The 19,184-nt window shown below is 43.2% G+C and overlaps 1 protein-coding gene across 1 annotated transcript; it reads right to left on the reverse strand.

Annotated features, from left to right (window-relative positions):
- Nucleotides 1–446: 446 nt before the first annotated feature.
- On the reverse strand, nucleotides 447–827 carry Iqcf2 (IQ motif containing F2). Its single transcript, XM_032911511.1, has one exon. It carries the CDS (start codon nucleotides 825–827, stop codon nucleotides 447–449), a length of 381 nt encoding a protein of 126 aa, XP_032767402.1.
- Nucleotides 828–19,184: the final 18,357 nt, after the last annotated feature.

Below are 19,184 nucleotides of genomic sequence, written 5' to 3' on the forward strand. Positions count from 1 at the left end.
GTGTGGGAGTGCGTGGGTGCATGTGTGGGAGTGCGGCGTGCACGTGTGTGTGCGTGTGCATGTGTGTGTGTATGTGTGGGAGTGCGTGGGTGCATGTGCGTGTGTGTGTGTGTATGTGTGGGAGTGCGTGGGTGCATGTGCGTGCGTGCGTGTGTGTGTGTGTGTATGTGTGCGAGTGCGTGTGTGCTTGTGTGTGTGCTTGTGTGTATTTCATTTGGGAACCCAGAACATTGGGGCGGGTAGTGAGGAACTTGTGCCACCGCCACCAGGCAATTTGAGTAGCATTAATAGCTTACGGTAACACCTCACTTTTGTTATTTGTGAGGGACAAGAGGAGTCAATGAGGCTCATTTCTCAAGGCTTCCATTAGCTGGGAACACAGACACATACCAACCACTGAGACCTTTACTGAGGACCAGAGGCACAGCATCTCTTCCTGTCAGCCCTCAGTGGTCAATGATCTCGATATGGAACTGCAGGTGAGTGGTGGTGATCACACAGTGACCCCGCAGGAGCGAGCATGACTGGCAGTTGTGGTGTTTCCAGTGGCCCTGGATGGTGTAGATTGCGCTGAGGACCTGACAGTACCGCCAGTGGATCCTCCACATCCGTACCAAAGACTGGAGCGTCACCACCGCTCTCTCTCTGTTTGAGAAGTCAATCAGCGCTTTCCTCCGTTTCTTCTCCAGCATCTTCTGGAGCATCAGCCGCCACCAGCACTGAATGACCCAGGCTTTGAGGGCTGCGTGTAGTAGTGACCTGCGCACCAGAGTGCCACGCCACCAGGCCTGCACCTGAATGGCTGCCTTCTTTTTCTTGTTTCTCATAAACTTTTCCTAGACAGAGATAAGAGAGATTTCTTAGAGACCTTCTTGCTACCAACTTCCAGAGTTTTCTTGGAAGGGCTCTGGGCTGACGCTTGACATTGGGTCTTCCTCAGAGAGTTCAGGGATCTAGCAGAACTCTAATCAGGATCCAGGTAAGGGCCCTTCTCTGCCGCTGTGGACACATGTCTCACTCTCAGTGACACAGTCCCTCTTTCTCACCCCATTAGTCTAGGTTGGCCTTGATCTCCTTAAATTTCTGTTTATCCTGCCTCTATCTCCCTTGGGATAGTATTTAGATGGACATATCCCCACCCTTGGCTCATAGCATTCCTCTCTTGCCTACCTCACTGCTGCCTATGTCAAGGGGAAAGAGTCCCCAGAAGAGTGGGGGTGAGAGCAGCATTGTGAGTCACACCAGGTCCTTAGGGCTCACTGGTTTGGGAATGTTGGCTCTCCTAATACTTTTGCCTGGCTTTCCTTACTGACTCATGTCCCAGAACACACAGTCTGATTGTTCTCTGCAATAATCATGTGTTTTGATTTTGTGATAGGGTTTGCAGCCCCTCCCGCAGACTCTACAACCAACCCTCCTGTAGTTAGAACGTTCCGCTCAATTCAGAGTACTCTTGTTCTTGACTTCTAGCCCCAAGCAGTTTCTGACCAGTTTCCCTCTTCCCAGTCTCTATGTCAGAGTCAGATCTCTGGCTGGCAAACATCTAGACTGAGAAGGAGACATAGGGGGATGAGCAAATACAACTTGACTCTTGGTTATTTTAGACCGAGATGTATATATGCAGAATCCCACACCTGTTGAGGTTTGCTCTGTTGCTATGCATTGTAACGCTTAAGTGGGCCCCAAGACCTGGTTGCCCCAGAGACAAGAGAGTCTGCAAGTTGGCTCAAGTGACATTTTGTGACCTTGCTCCCAAGTTGTTTCTGGTTGGTGAATAAAGATGCCTACAGCCTCTGGCTGGGCAGAATTTGAGATAGGCGGGGCTTGGGGTTGCCAGCCTTGGGTTGGAGGAGACCAATGGGAGAGAAAGAAGAAGGTGGGGAGAGGAGAAAGACACTACAGGTTAGCAGTCAAGAAAGCACGGTCATGAGGGCTAGCCAATGGAAGTTAAGAGCAGCCCACATGAAATACTGCAAGTAATCAATACTGTAAGTTATTGATAGAAACGCAGATTCTAACAGCGTGTCGGGCAGCTCGAGTGCTGACTAAGGCTTATTGCAAATAATAAAAGCTGCATGTCTTTTTCCGGGAACTGAATGATCAAGGCAGGGTAGAAGCCTTGGATTGAGATGAAATATTTTTTTACATCATATTGGCACCTGACATGGGGCAAAAACTCACTTTAAAAAAATTAATTTCAGTTCCCGAATAAAGAACATATGCTGTCCCCTTAAGACTATGGAGATGGGGAGAAATGTCTCCTCAGCAAAGTTGGTTTATCTCCAAGCCACGTGTTTTCCTCCCAAGCTGCACAGGGTTCTGGACTAGGGCAAAACTGTGCACACGTGATTCTGGGGTTCACGGTGCCAGCTAAGACACAGCCACACCCCCCAAAACCAAACCAAACAACATGCCATGTGGCAGGCTCCAGCTCCAGCCCCTGTCGTCTCCCCACCCCCCTTGGAGATGTTAAAAGCCCCTGCTGTGCCATCCGTGAAGCAGGCGAAATCCTGCTACTCAGAGAACAGGAAGCAAGGCTGCATGCTTCTCACAATCTAAGAATTATGAGAGTAACATAAATTAAGATGCCAACACTACCTTAAGTGACTGCTTTCCTTCAACTTTGCCTCCACAGGAATACTGGGACTGCTTAACCTAGCACAGGAGACACAAGACATAATGGCTTAAGAAGAATGTGCTTATACAGTAAATGAAATGAAATTTAAATAAAGCTAAATATAGAGGAGGATGTTAAATGAATTTATATAAAGAGAAAGGGGATACAAGTATGTTTACCTGTGGGGATATTAATCTTCAAAGAAGGGAGAAAGAAATGAGAATCGATATAAATGTTTTTAAGGGTACATAGATAAATAAATAAATCCAGGCCTTTGATCTCAATATATGGGAGATCAAGGCAAACACAGATAGGTTTCTTGAGAGCTTTTGGGCAGCCTAATCTACAGAGCAAATCCAAGTCAGCCCCGGCTACACAGAGAAACCCAGTCTTAATAAATAATAATGGTTTTAAGTTGTTTTGATTATCAAAATCAAGGTGGTTATAATTTTTAGTGGTTATAATATTATTTTAAGTCCATATATGAAGGAGGTCAAAGCAGAGCAGACCTAAGTAAAAAGGAGGCTGGTAAATTGGATCAGTCTATACTCTTGATGACTTTGGATTGCTAGACCAAGAACATGTTATTTTGGGAGAAAGGCTCTGTATTTGTGTTAACAGGAAAGAAAAAAAAAGGCTTTCGGCTCCTTCCAAAGTAATAAGGATCAGATTTGATAGAAGAAGAGACCTGAAGGTCTTGGCTGTGGACAAGAGGAAAGAAATCAAGATGACCAAACAACACAGGTAACATGATTTACTGATCCTTCTACATGGGAGCAGCCCTAAACTGCCTAAGACGTAAAATTGTCTCCAGCCAGAACTTCAGCTCTGCGTAGCCAACTGATCTTGTTGGCTACAGAGTCCTCAAGATTCAACATGCCATCCTTTCATATGACATGAACGGAGGTTTATATTACGACTTGATTATATGGTCAAACTAACTCTAAAGAAAGACAGCTGTCTTTCACCTGCCCACACTAAGAGTAGGAAACCTTCCTTAATCGATCTGTGCACCTTCGCACATTCCATAGGGATATCTTATAGAACTATGTTTATTGCCTGTAAGATTTATACATTACAGAATGAAGCACCGAGAGGTTAGCCCTGACAGGATTCGCCCCTCGAGGATGCTGAGCTGGGCGGTATTCCAGCTCCCTAATCAATCCTGCCTCAAACTTACGCTGTTTCCAGAGACTTGCTTCTAGAACAACTTCAGAAAGGACTGCTGATCCCCAATGACATTGGTTCACCCAGGCTTTCAGACTTTAATTAAGCCTGAACTTTCTCAGCACATAGAGACTGGACAACAAATAATGCCAGCTAGCTTTCTTTTGACGTAACCATTTGTCTAATTTCCTTTTGGGCTTCCAAACAGAAATCTTTCGCCCCAATTCTACAAAAAGCAATTATAAGAAGACCGTTATCCCAATCCCTTAAGTTGGGATAGATGGTTTTAGTTATTTTATGAATTATACATATGTTGTCATTTTAAGGGATGATTTACAAATAATTATAGTTTTGAACAGGGAGAAAACATATAGAAAACTTAGACTTAGGGATTTCTGTCTTTCCTTTCTTCTCTATCTTTCTTTCTTTTCTAGAAAGGGGAAGTGGGTTGAGAAGAAAAAGGGGGAGATATAAGAATATTTTAAGACATTAGAAAAATAGGGGTAGATTATTTAATCTACTCTTAAACCAAAAAAAAAATTTATAGCCATAATCTTACATTGGTACAAATCTTTATATTTTGATACAGAATTGAAATTATATATTCTTACATTGACACAAATCTTTGAATATTAATAAGAAATTTAAGATGAATTTTGTTACAACATTATATACATATTTTTCAACTCTTGTATAGGTATTATGCCTATGCAACTCATCTAAAAATATAAGGCTTAGGGGTTGGGGATTTAGCTCAGTGGTAGAACGCTTGCCTAGCAAGCGCAAGGCCCTGGGTTCTGTCCCCAGCTCTGAAAAAAAATAAAATAAAATAAGGCTTAGTCTCAGACCTTTTAATAGCTGCTATTATAAACTGCTTAGAAGGGGTTGGGGATTTAGCTCAGTGGCAGAGCGCTTGCCTTGGAAGCACAAGGCCCTGGGTTCGGTCCCCAGCTCCGAAAAAAAGAACCAAAAAAAAAAAAAATAAAAAAAATAAACTGCTTAGAATAATTAAATAATGTAAATGAAGAGTCAGATAGTCAAACTCATGGTCATATTAGATACTAATTTAGTTAATTACAATAGAATGTTTTCAAAGTTATTCAAATAGAAAATTGCCAAAAAATAAACAATATTTAACAATGCTATATATTGATGTTCTTCAAATGGCATTTAAAATAATTTCATTGTTAAGTTGCTTCAACTATGGCAAGCTAGCCACTGGGCAAAAAACAAAAATAGAAAGAACCCCCTAACTTTATCTGTAGACAGAATGCTGTCCAAAAAGGACAAATGGATGCAGGATAGTTGACTGCTAAGCTCTGCCAAGACAGGGAAAGCTATCCTTCATAATTCCTGCTTCTCTTAAAGTCTGCCAGATGTTCTGAAAGGCTGAAGATAGATGCTCCAGTGTTATAAGGAATATTGGGGACTGTCCGGGCAGTAAGCTATCTGTCATTTCTATGATTTTTGGAAGCTGTGCCCCCGTGGTTCCTGTATACTCAGATAATATTTATTCTTTCTCAGATCTCTAATGGGGTTAAAGACTAGATAGTTATAGCCTCACACGTAAACTTAAGTCATTTAGGATTTAAGAAGGTGTTTTTAGGATGGTAATAAAAGTTAAGATAAAAATAATTTAGATACAAAATTCTTTTTTTAAAGGTCATTGTGTTGTACATTTTTTTAAGATATATTTATTTATTTATGTATATGAGTACACTGTAAATTCAGACACACCAGAAGAGGGCATCAGATTCCATTACAGATGGTTGTGAGCCACCATGTGGTTGCTGGGGATTGAACTCAGGACCTCTGGAAGAGCAGTCTGTGCTCTTAACCGCTGAGCCATCTCTCCAGCCCCTAGATACAAAATTCTAACTCACCAAGATAGGATAGGTGATAGAATACTTTATCTAAATTGTAAAACATAACGGACTGGACATTATACATGTATATCATACCTTATAATTTTCATAATTGTTATAATTGTGTTCAATTTATATCTGAGAGAAAGGAGCCTTTTATTGGACTAAGACCTGCCCCAAGACCTGCTTGCCCCAGAGACAAGAGTCTGCAGGAAGACCCAAGTGACCTTGGTCCCAAGTTATTTCTGATTGGTGAATAAAGATGCCTACGACCTATAGCTGAGAAGAACTGAGGTAGGTGGGGCTTGATGTCCCCAGCCTTGGGGTCAGAGGAGACCATAAGGAGAGAGAAGTAGGTGAAGAGAGGAGAAAGTCACCATGGGTTAGGAGTCAAGAAAGTATTGCCAGGAGGGCTGGTCAATTGGAGTTAAGAGCAGCCCAGATAAAGCATAATAAGTAATAACTTGGGGTTATTGATAGGAAAGTAGATTCTAACAGAATAGCGTGTAGGCGTCTGCCCAGCTCTAGTGCTGATTAAGGCTTATTATAAATAGTGTAAGTTGTGTGTCTTTTTCCGGGAAGTGAATGACCAAACACAGGGTAGAAGCCTTGGATTGAGAGTAAGTATTTTCTACAACGTAACCCCAGGACATGCATGGATACAAATGGCTTTCAGTTCTCTTCACTGTATGGGAATTCTACTCACTACCACAGATATAGACCTGTTGGTGTCTACTCCCTTACCTTTAGACTCTGTTTTTTTTGAACAACTTCATCTTCTTCACTAGTTGAACTGCTCTGGGACTGTCACCAAAATTAAATGAGAAATCCATAATGAGTGAAACGGTTCTTTCTATGGATCTATACACAACCACCCATTGCCATAGTATCCCCTCCTTTCCCTAGACCAGGATGACACTCACCCACAACCCTACTCTAGCCACTGCCTAGATATGGTCACGTCTCTTGCACAAAATTTAAACACCATAACCAATCTGCATCTTCTTTGTGCTCCCCAAGGTCTGGTATGAGTGATTTGAGAGAGGAGAAAGTTTGCAATGGCTTTGTGATAGGATTAAGATATCTGCCTCAGACTCTTCTCTCTACTTTTTTTTTTTAAGAAAAAGATTTATTTATTTATTTTATGTATATGAGTACACTATAGCTGTCTTCAGACACACCAGAAGAGGGGATCAAATCCCATTACAGATGGTTGTGAGCCACCATGTGATTGCTGGGAATTGAACTCAGGACCTCTGGAAGAACAGCCAGTACTTTTAACTGTTGAGTCATCTCTCCAGCCCCAAGTGGCCCCCTTTATAGCGTCTTCACCTCTACAAGCCTTCCAAAGGGGAAAAAAACACACACACAAACCTAAACATTCAAAACTAGGTTCTTTGAATATGAGACAGCATGCATTTGTCTTTCTGAGCTTGGGTTATTTCACTCAGTAGAACACTTTCTAGTTCCATCCATTTACTCATAGGTTTTATAATTTGACTTTTTTTTACAGTTGAATAAAATTCAGTTCTGTTTATATACCACATTTTTTTTATCCATCATCAGTTGGTGGGCATCTAAGCTGACTGGTTCCTATGTGAATAGAGTGTTGATGAACATAGATATACATGGATATCTATACATATATATATGTATTTCTGTAGTCAGAACTACAGAAATATATATATATATATATATATATATATATATATATATATGTATTTCTGTAGTCAGAACTAGAAGCTTCAGTTCTACTGGCTAGCTTTCATAATACTCAAAGGCTATATACATATTACCATGGGAGAAAAGTATTCAACAGTTGTATCCAGCTGTGAACCCTGCAAGCTACAAGGACAACTGATCTGAGCACACACACACACACACACACACACACACACACACACACACATGCAATAATGGCACAAATATTATTGGAATAACTAACCACTTTCAGATTGGATTTTAAATGTATTCTACAATGGAACCCATGTCTGGCATTAACTCAGCCAAGAGCCCAGGGCAGGCTAGGTCCTAGGTCGTAGGGGAGAACGTAGTAATATTATTCTGCTAACTGATCATAGTCACAAACATCCCCCAAATTCTTATTTTTATACCCATACATTAGTGCACCTCTCAACTCTTATCAAAAGTGATTCTTTTTACGGTAGGTGGAGATTAATACAGAGACCCAGAACCCATTGAGAAGGCCATTAAAGACCTACCATAAATAGGTACCATGATACAATAGATCCAATCTGAATCTTTTAAAACTTAGAAATTCAGATGTTACTTACTAAAGTTCATCCTAGAAGATAAGGATTTCCATCAATTAATCATGGGGGGGGGCTAGAAAGACAGGGCAGCTGGAAGAAAGACACCCAAGCGCCTGCCATGGTTACCCCTGTGATGGATGAATATGTGATGGAGAGTCGGGCAAGATGGCACGCATGGTGGAGAGATAGAAGAGAAAGAGAAGCCAAGGGGTTCATACGCTGTGGAGATAGGTGAACTGGAGTCTTGATGGTGGTGAGGAACAGGCAGATATGAGGAGGCCATGGTGAGGTCCTGGCCCAGGCTGCTACCAAGGACCGCGCATGGATAAGTGGTCTTGTTGTTAGGTCTGTGTCAACGTCTGTATCCAAGTTACCACCAAAGGCCATGCCGATGTTCCTGGTCTGGACTGTTGCCTGAGGCATTGTGCTAAGCTGGTCCCATTGCTCCCCAGCCACCACACTCAGGAGAGCTGGCCCCACCTCTTGTCTGGGCAGCACAGCAGAGCTGACCCAGATGTCAGGGAGTGGTTGAGTAGGCCCTGAAGGCACGAGTAAGGGAGAGCTGTTCATGCTTCTAGTCTACTGTGGGGTGGCTTGGGCAAGGGAAAGTTGCCCTCCCTCCTTTGTACATCACTGCCTGCGGCAGGTGGGAGATCTGACCCTGAGGTCATGAAAGCAGGAGAGCTGGCCCTGTCCCTCACCTGCTGTAGCACTTGGAAGCATGGACCCTGCATCTCACCTGGGCAGGACAGTAAAGGTGGCCCTGGTGGTGAAGGCAAGGATGAGCTAGCCTGAGGGTGTGAGAGCAGGAGAGCTGACCTTGCCCATTGCCATTAGGTGAACTAGCCAGGGAAGTTCTGGAGAGCTCTCCCTGGTGGTACAGGCACAGGAAAGTTGGTGGACTGACCAACTCCGCTACCTCCCAGGCCCAGATCCAGGGCTTTGAGTTGGCCCACTCCAAGTCCAGTCTTGCAGATCCAAAGCTGCAGGATCTCCATGACACAGGGCAACAGCAGAATAACAGAGAGGAGTCCCTGTGTGGATCCAGTATTGTTAGTATAGCAGAAGCCAGAGGCCTTGGAACAAACCAACGACTCACTGCAATGAACGTTCGTAAGTAAAGATGCGTGGACAAAAGGCTATACTGTGGGACACACTGTGCACACTACCACTTCCACTCCGAGATGTATGTTTCTTTTTTAAGAGTCTAGCTTTTTATTTTCTTTTGTGGGGGAGGTTGCAAGGATGGAGGGCAGATACAAACAGATAGGGGTATGAGTGGATTGGTGTGCATGATGGGAGCTACACAAAGAATCCATAAAAAGTAAAGATGATGAACTGAGAAGGGACCCCCGTTGAAGGACTCAGAGAAAGGACTGAAAGAGCTGAAGGGGCTTGAGACCCCACGAACAACAATGCCAACCAACCAGAGCTTCCAGGGACTAAGCCACTACCAAAGACTATACATGGACTGACCCTGGGCTCCAACCTCATAGGTAGCAATGAATATCCTAGTAGGAGCACCAGGGCAAGGGGAAGCCCTGGGTCCTGCTAAGACGGAACCCCAGTGAACGTGATTGTTGTGGGGGAGGGTGGCAATGGGGGGAGGATGAGGAGGGGAACACCTATACAGAACGGGGGGAGGGGTTAGGGGATGTTGGCCCGGAAACTGGGGAGGGGAATAACAATCAAAATGTAAATAAGAAATACTCAAGTTAATAAAGATGAAAAGGCCCTGTTGGGGTCCCCAGCTCGAAAAAAGGAACCAAAAAAAAAAATAAAATAAAAAAAAATAAAGATGAAAAAAAAGAAAATAAAATATATCTTAAAAATAAAAATAATAAAACCAGTTTAAAAAAAAAGTAAAGAAGGGTTGGGGATTTGGCTCAGTGGTAGAGCACTTGCCTAGCAAGCGCAAGGCCCTGGGTTCGGTCTCCAGCTCCGGAAAAAAAAAAAAAAAAAAAAGTAAAGAACAAAAGAAGTTCATGAGGACACTTAGGCTTGGTGGCAGACATCTCTGTAAGCCCAGTGGTTTGGTATTTGTTAATAGAACTGTGCATTTACCTAGGAAGCACAAGGCCCTGGGTTTGGTCCCCAGCTCCGAAAAAAAGAACCAAAAAAAAAAAAAAAAAGAACTGTGCATGCACCTCCGTTGTGTCTGATTCTTTCACTTACTGCGTAAATGTTTGTACAATTTATCCCTGTTGTAGTGCGTGTCAGTACTTGATGATTTCTTATTGCTAAGTACTAGTCCACTGCATGGACATACCACACTCTACTTATATGCCCACCCTTTCACGGGCACTTGTGCTATTTGATTCTGTCTGTGGCTTATTATGAATAATGTAGTTGCAAATACCCACGTACAAGTTTTCTGCGAATATCTTTCATTCCTTTGTATAGGGACTGAACGTCTGACTCACGGTTAACTCTGTGTTTAATCACTGAGGAGCAGAGGCACTTTTTTTCATAGGGATCAACCGTTTAGATTTCCTGCTAGTGTGTATGAAAGCTCTTATTCTTTCATATTTTCATTAGCACTTGTTACTATGTGATGTTTTGATGAATTATCCTACTGGGTGTGTAGGGTATCATCTTGAAGTTGTTAGCTTTTCTTTTTAGTATAATTTTTTTTTAGATTATCTGGAGGGGGAGGAGCATATCTAGGAGGAGTTAGGGGAAGGAGGGGGGGTGAATACAATTGAAAAACAATGCATAAAATTCTCCAAGAATTAATAAAAATATTATACTTAAAAACATTTCCTCTTTCCCTCTCATAATTCCCTTTCTCGTTTCATGACCCCTCCAGATATATAAATACACATGTAGGGCTGGAGAGATGGCTCAGCCATTAAAGGCTAGGTTCACAACCAAATATATAAGAGTTCTCTTCAATGGCTTCCTGCCTACACTGTTTCTTTTTGAGGGTATGAGGAGAAAGATTGTATCAGAGACTTTCTATGTCTCTTATTCTCAACCCTGAGTCTGCAGTCATCAATGTCAGTGCAGAAGAAGATTCCTTGCTCTTTAGTCAGTGGCAACATGAGTCACGGACATCCCCATGGTTTCTGCCTATAGCAGGCACCATGGACATGGACCATGGACCGTGGTAGACTTAGGTGGCTACACAGTCCATAGACATCTCCATGGCCTTCGGTGGTAACATGGGCACTGAACATCAGTGCCACCATGTGGCCCAGCATGAACCGTGTATCTCAACATGGCCTTAGGTAGCAGCACAGGCCACACAAATCAACATGGCGCTCAGCAGCAGCACAGAACATGGACATCAACTTGGCCACTAGCAGGAACACAGACCACAAATGTCCACACAAAACCTCTGGCTGTGGAATGGACCATGGACATCAACATGGATCCAGGTGGCCACACAGACCAGGGACATGGCCCTGGGAAGCAGCACAAACCACTGACATCATCATGGCCCTTGGCATCAACATGGGCCTGTGACATTAACAAGGCTCCTACCTGCAGCAAGGCTCATGTATTTTGAAACCTAGGTTGTTTTTTGTATAAGAGAAGACGTATTTAATTTTTTTTTAGACAAGTTCTGGATAGGCCAGTCTTGCCTCAAACTCAGAAGAGAGCCACCTGCCTCTGCCCCCCGAAGTGCTGAGATTAAAGGCACACACAAACATGTCTGATACTTTTAACTTTTTTGAGATTAATATTGTTAAATATATTTTGTGTGCCTATTGGCCATTTGTGTCTTTGGAGAACTGTCCGTTTTTTAGATCTTTTGCGTATTTTAATTTATTCATTAGGTTTGGGGAGAGGGATTAAGAGAACATAAGTCTATTCCAATAACATAAGGCTAGAGAGACAGGTAAGTGGGTAGAGGCACTGGCATACAGGGTTAATGATCTGCACTTCATCCATGTGTCCACAAGGTGGCAGGAGAGAGCTGATTCCTCAGCTCTGGAGACTGTCCCTCTGCCCACCAGGAGGCAGGCTGTGGGCTCCTCATACACACCCACAACACCACCTCGCACACGCCTAAAATAATAATAAATCAATAAAAATTAAATTGCAATTTAAAATACAATATAAAAGACAAATGACAATACAGAAGCCTTAACAATCCATTCTGTCCAATAGTCCTGTAGATACTTTGCAGGAAATAAACATAATAAAAAAATAGTACCATCAGCGCCTAGAAAGCAGGCTTTAGAACAAGAACAACAAAGTTATTTTGAATAAGAGGGAGGCAGAGGCAGGCAGATTTGTGAGTTTCAAGGCCAGCGTGGTCTACAGAGTGAATTCAGGATATCCAGGACTGTATAGAGAAAGTCTGTCTAAAAATACAATAACAAAAAGCCTTCCTATTCTACAGTGGTCACTGAGTTACTGTTAACTCCCAGCACGTCTTGTGTTTACCGCGCATGCTCTGTTTTCTTCCACCATGCCACTGGGTCAGACAAACAGCAGGGGCTTCACCCTGATTTCTAATTAAAAAATTTAAATACCGCAGGGTTTGGAAAGATGACTCAATAGCCACTGACTGCTCTTCCAGGGGACCTGTTTCAATTCCCAACAACCACGTGACAGCTTACAACTGTCTGTAACTCCAAGGTCTGACACCCTCCCAGACACACATGCAGGTAAAACACCAATGCACATAAAACAAAACTAAACCATAAAAAACTTAAATATCTCATTTTCTCTCTCTCTCTCTCTTTTTTTTTTTTGGTTCTTTTCTTCGGAGCTGGGGATCGAACCCAGGGCCTTGCGCTTCCTAGGCAAGCGCTCTACCACTGAGCTAAATCCCCAACCCCTCATTTTCTCTTATATGCACGCTGAAGCTAGATTTAAAAACATGTGTGTGTATCAGTATGCATGTATGTATTTATATATGTTGAGGGGTCATGAAGCATTAAAGAAGGTCATGAGTAGGAAGAAGTATGTATTGTATGTTATATTAACATATAAATTGATACAATTCACACTATTTTATTCTCAATGACAAATAAAGCTTTTGTATTTATTTATTTATTTATTTACTTATTTATTTACTGAGAAAGGGTCTTTCTACATAGCCCTGGATGGCCTGAAACTCACTATGTAGACCAGGCTGGCCTTGAATTCATAGAGCTCTGTCTTGCCTCTGCCTCCCAAGTGCTGGAATTAAAGCAAATATGACTTTTGCTTGCACGTTTAACCCCTCTGTAGAGCAACTGAGTCAGGGACCCCCAGTAGCTCACGGGCCCTTCCATTATTTTTTCTTTGTACCTTTAAAACAATTAAATTAAAAAAAATTTAGACAGGTGCTACATTTACACCCCCTCCTCTCTCTTTTCCCTCCAACCCATCCTGTATTCTCCCTGCCCAGCTCCATCTCAAATTCATGGTTTCTTCTTGTTTTACACACACACACACACACACACACACACACACACACACACACACACACACAAAAGCGCAAATGCAATCTACTGGGGCCATTTAGTGTTCCTTGTACATATGTCTTTTTGGCTAAGCACGTACTACTGGATAAGCAATTAGGGAGTTTATCCCTGAGGAAGACGGACATTTTTCCTCTCCATCATTAATTGCCTGTGGCTTTTCATCTAGGCGTGGGCCTTGTGAGATTTCCCTTCAAGTCACAGTAGTCTGGGGGCGGGGAGAACAGGCTGAAGCAGCAAGAAAAGTTGAGGCAGAAAAGGAGGGACAAAGAGGAAGAAGTGAGTTCTGCTGCAAAGCTGGACTCCAGACTGTCATTCTCAGCGTGGGATGGTGTCATTCATAAAGCTGACATATCCACAGGTTTGAGGGGTATGAAGGTTCTCCTGGATTATTAGACTCCTACATTCCATCAGGGGCTAGCCTGTGGTAGTCTTCCTGGCCATCAGACTCCTCCATTCAACCAGGGGCTAGCCTGTGGTAGTCCTCCTGGATAGCAGACTCCTCCATTCATCTCATCAGGGGCTAGCCTGTGGCAGTCCTCCTGGACAGCAGACTCCTCCATCCATCTCATCAGGGGCTAGCCTGTGGTAGTCCTCCTGGTCATCAGACTCCTCCATCCTTTCAGGGGTCAACCTGTGGCTCCTCCAGGGCACTTCCACAAAGATGCACAACATGCACATAGTGGAACTCACAAGAATGTTGATGAGGCATCCAATTAACGAGGACCCTCTTCGGTGAGATCTGCTAGATATGCATTTGCCAAGTGGACGAACGGCATCCTTATGGTTTGTTTGGAAGTGTCTGAAAAAACAGATGCTCTATGGTCATTGTCTTGGTCACTGTTCTTTTGCTGTGAAGAGATGCCATGCCCACCATAATTCTTATAAAAGAAAGCATTTAATTGGGGCTGGCTTACAGTTTCAGAAGTTTAATCCATTATCGTCATGGCGGGGAGCATGGTGATACACAGGCAGACACGGTGCTGGAGAAATTGAAAGTTCTACATTTGAATTCTCAGGTAGCAGGAAGAGAGACGTTGGACCTGGCATGGGCTTTTGAAACCTCAAAGCCCATCCCCAGTAACATGCTTCTTCCAACAAGGCCACACCCACCCCAACAAGGCCACACCTCCTAATCCTTTCAAGTAGCACCACTCCCTAAGCATTCTAATATGGAGGCCGTTCTTATTCAGGTAATCATCTTTCAGAATTTGGTTCTCTGAAACACTTGAGCGTCAGTGTGCTAAAGGTCACCTTGCTCAGCAGCCTCTGCAGAAAGATGCGGGATGCTCTCCCAGCAGCCTGGGGGACGTGGGGGTGTCAAGGCTCTCCAGGAGGTCCATAGCTAGTGTTGAGGGCTGAACTTTGTCTGGTGGGCCCGGCAGGTAGGGTACAGGCACTACCTCACTGCTGCTAGGGCCAAGTTGCTTCCTTAGCCTTGACTCAGGAGCTCCAGTCAGGCTCGTCAGAATTTTATAATGCGTGTTCTATAGTAGACACAAGTTCATGACCAGATCTATGAACTGTGGAACATTTTCTTTCATTCTGTGGGTAGACTTGCTGACAGCATGTGACACGCAAGCACAAGAGTCCCGAGTCTGGATCTCTGCCACCTACATAAAAAAAAATAAACCCAGGAAGGTGGCACACACCTGTAATTCTGGTGCCGGGGGGGGAGGCAAAACCAGGAGGATCCCACGCCGAGTGCACAGGAGTGACGCTATCCCTTCAAGGTACTTATGTCCTCTGGGTATGTCCTCTGAAACATCTTCTGGGTCACATGGTAGTTCTATTTTTATTATTTTTTTAAAGACTCTTCCATATTGTTTCCCATATGGCCGTCCCAATTTTTCTCGACACCCATACCCACACTTTCTGTCCCTTGTCTTTCGGATGATCACCATCTGAACAGATGTCAGGGGATGTCTCATTGTGATTTTGGTCTCTTAGTTCCCAGATGGTTAGTGATGTTGACTACCTTTCCGTGTACCTGTTGGCCAGTTATATGCTTTCTTTGGAAGAAAATATCTTCTTAGGTCTTTTGCCACTTTTAATTTTCTCCTCTCCCCCACCCCACACACACCCTGATTTTTAAGACCAGGAACAACTTCATTCACAGCCTCGTTAGCTCAGAGTCTCTTGTGCCTCTGTATGCGTTTTAGTTGGGATCTTTTTTTAAATGCTTAGAACATTCCCATTTATATTTTGAAATGTTGGATTTTATTTTAAAAAAAAACTTCTCATTTTTAGAAATATTGAATTAAGGGCGAAATGTCACTTCAGGAACTTGAGAGAGAACTCTAATATTGGATAAAGCTTTAAAAAAAGAGAGAGAGATGCAATGAAAAAGGCTCACAGAGCAGCTAAAATGATCTCCTCACAGTTAAAAAAAATGATGTTATTTAATATGGAGCCATTGCATTTCTTGGTACCGCTACAGACAGAAGTTTCTTAAGGGTCTCTGGAGGGTTTGCGGGGATCATAATTAGGCTAACATGCTCTTGTGTGTAACCTGCAGCCTGACCGAAATATGAAAGGTGAACACCGTGGGTCCATTTGAAATGTCTGCCACAGGATCGCGTTTGCTCAGGGGAGCTGGTGAGAGCTCTTTTTGAAGAATGGGGGGCTGGAGATGGCTCAGCAGGACACCGCTACTCTTCCAGAGGTCCTGAGTTCAATTCCCAGCAAACCACATGGTGGCTCACAACCATCTGTAATGGGATCCTGATGCCCTCGTCTGGTGTGTCTGAAGACAACTTCCAGTGTACTTATATAATAAATGAATAAAAAAAAAAAAAAAAAAAAAAAAAAGAAAGGCTGTGGTGTCTTTAGTGGTGGGTCTTAGCTGGAGGAAGTAGATCGTGGGGGTGGGAGAAGGGGTGGGGGTGGGTCTTAGCAGGAGGAAGTAGGTCTGTCCAGGTCAGCCTTTGAAGGTTTCAGCCTGGTTCCTGATTCCTGTTGGTTTTTGCACCCTGATCTGCTCGGTGGTGACAGCTTCTACCACACAGTCCCCCTGTCAGGAACTGAGCTGCCCTGTCATGCCTTCTCTGCCACGATGTACTAAAATGGTGAAACCTAAAAATAAATCCCCAAATAGGATCTCTCTATGTAGCCCAGATTGGTCTTGAACTTATAATTCTCCTGCCTCAACCTCCCTAGTTCTAGGATTACAGGTATGAAACACCATGCCTGACTTTTTTTTTTTTAAAGCTTTCTGGAAACAATAAATAGTAACCTAAGCTATATGTCCAATTATTATTGCAACATAAAATGTGTACTGAGGAGCATCTATTCAGACAGGGACACAGCTACAGTAAGTAGCTTAGCACTTAGCTTTGTCTATTTGATGGTCTAATTTGTCACCGAAGTGTCCCAGAGTGGCCAGGAAGCTACATAGCTGTACTAGAGAAACGCTGCTGTCTTGGAACTGGGGCCAAAGCTCAGTGAGTGAGAGCTGCGCTGAAGAAATAAGCCGCAAACATTTAATTGATATAGTGTCAGCATTTTATTTTATATTTCGAGATAGATTGTCATGTAGCTGGGGGTGGCCTTGAACTCCTGATCTTCCTACTTTTACCTCCCATAGGCTAAGATTACAGGCATGTGTCACCATATCTGGCTCAATGTTTATTTATTTACATTATTATTATTATTAATATTTTGAGCCAGGATCTCTCTATATAGCCCTGGCTGTCCTGGAACTCACTATGTAGACCAGGCTGGCCTCAGTCACTGAGATCTTCCTTGCCTCTGCCTCCCAATTCCTGGGATTAGAGGCGTGCATGGCTATACCCAGCTCTGTATTTATTTTTGAGTATTCTTTTAGGGAATAGAAAAAATACTTTAACACACTATTAGCAGTAGAAAATATTTATAACATAAAGTGCATGCCACAAGCCATTTCTAGAATACAGTAGTACAGCTTTATGATTATTATCTATAACAATATATATTTTACATATAGAAGAAAGATGTCCCTTCCTGTGTGCCCTTTGTGCATGAAACAGAAATGTAAGGTCTGGATTGGATTTTCCTGCCTGGATCAGTTTTTCTCCATCAGTCTCCAGGTGGTGTCAGAAAATGCATGAAATGCAAAGATACTAGCCTTGCGTCTGAAGTGTCTTTGAAAGGAGCTATATAACACAGATGACAACTCATTCTTGGGGCTTGGGAGACAACCCAGTCAGTAAACATTTGCCTCACAAGTCTGAGGGCCTGGACTCCCATAATAAAAGCCAACTGTGGTGTGCGGTGGTGTGTACCTGCGATTCCAGTGATCGTGAAATGGGAGGTAGTGATCCTGTATGAACTCACCCATACAAACACAGAGACAGACATGTGCAGGTACATGTGTGTGTGCATGCACACACCCAGACACATCCATACCCAGACACATCTACACCCAGACATCCAGACACCCATACACACACACACACACACACACACACACACACACACACACACACACACAGACAAAGACACATACACACAGACACAGACACACACAGACACAGACACAGACACACACACACACACACACACACACACACACACACAGGTATGGGGGGTGCATCGGCAACCCTAGTGTTGGAACAACAGAAATAGGTTGAGTTCCTGGAGCAAGTTCCTGGCCAGTCTGTGTAGCCAATTCATAAGCCTCACGTTTGAGAGACCCTATCTCAAAAATATTAGGTGGAGCAAAGAGGTTCCCTAATGCTGGCCTCTGGCTTTGCACACGTGTTCGGTGGCCACACACACACAAATGCAAGCACGTAAACGAACACCCCAATTCCTTACTTTACAAAAGGGAATAGTGAGGCTGCCTCTTGAGGTTTATCATCCAGCAAGAACCGTGAGCATGAGTCTCACTTGGACTCGGACCTTTCCTTGTCTAAAGTCTTCATAACATGGCTGTAACTGAAGTCAGAGTGTTTCTCTCTGTGGTGCAGTAAAAATAATGTTTACACAGTCCCAAAGAGTTATTATAGAGTATCTACACTGTAAAAATCATTCTTAGCCCTGCGCTTCCTGTGATCTATGCTCTAAGCTCTTTGTTTGTTTTTCTCTGCATCATCCTGGCTGTCCTGGAACTTACTCTGTAGCCCAGGCTGTTCTCAAACTCAGATCCACCTGCCTCTGCCTTTCAAGTACTGGGGTTAAAGATGGGCACTATCACAGCCTGACTATGTTCAAGTTTTTAAAAAGTTTCAAGGTTTGTTTCATTTTAAATTGTGTGAATGCAGCTCCAGCAGAGGCCAGAAGACTGGCAGATCCCTTAGAGCTGGGGTAACAGAAGGTTCTGGACATTGAAGGACATGGGCATTGGGCACCAACTCCAGTCTTCTTAACCACTGAGCCATCCCTCCGGGGCCTCTGGTTATAATTTAAATAAAGCTGATATACGTTAATGAGAGGGTCATTGTCATGTAATGCTGAGGACAGAACCCAGGCCTTCTCTTGTGCTGGAAATACACTCTGACTCTGAACTACCTCCCCAGATCCTGACGGCTTTGAAAAACAAAACAAAACAAAAACCAAAAACCAAAAACCAAAAGTTGCTGGTGGTGGCTGTACCAGTGTATGCCCTTAATCCCAGCACTGGAGAGGCATGAAGATCTCTGAGTTCAAGGACAGTCTGGTCGACGGAAAGAGTTCCAAGACAGCCAGGGCTACACACACATTAAAAGAAACAACAAACAAACAAACCACAAAACAACAAGACCTGTGACTTAGTAGGTACACTAAGTTCTTTAGAGGCTATATTATTAAAGAAAGAAACTTCCAAAAAGAAGAAAAAAATTAAAATTTCTTGCTTAAAAAATTAACTTTTAAAGTTATGATA

Source organism: Rattus rattus, chromosome 8 (genome assembly GCF_011064425.1).
Source record: "Rattus rattus isolate New Zealand chromosome 8, Rrattus_CSIRO_v1, whole genome shotgun sequence".
In the NCBI taxonomy this organism is placed as follows: domain Eukaryota; kingdom Metazoa; phylum Chordata; class Mammalia; order Rodentia; family Muridae; genus Rattus; species Rattus rattus.

Bases quoted from the DNA above. Each gene is read 5' to 3' on its own strand.
- Iqcf2 (XM_032911511.1), bottom strand. From the start codon at position 827: ATGAGAAACAAGAAAAAGAAGGCAGCCATTCAGGTGCAGGCCTGGTGG.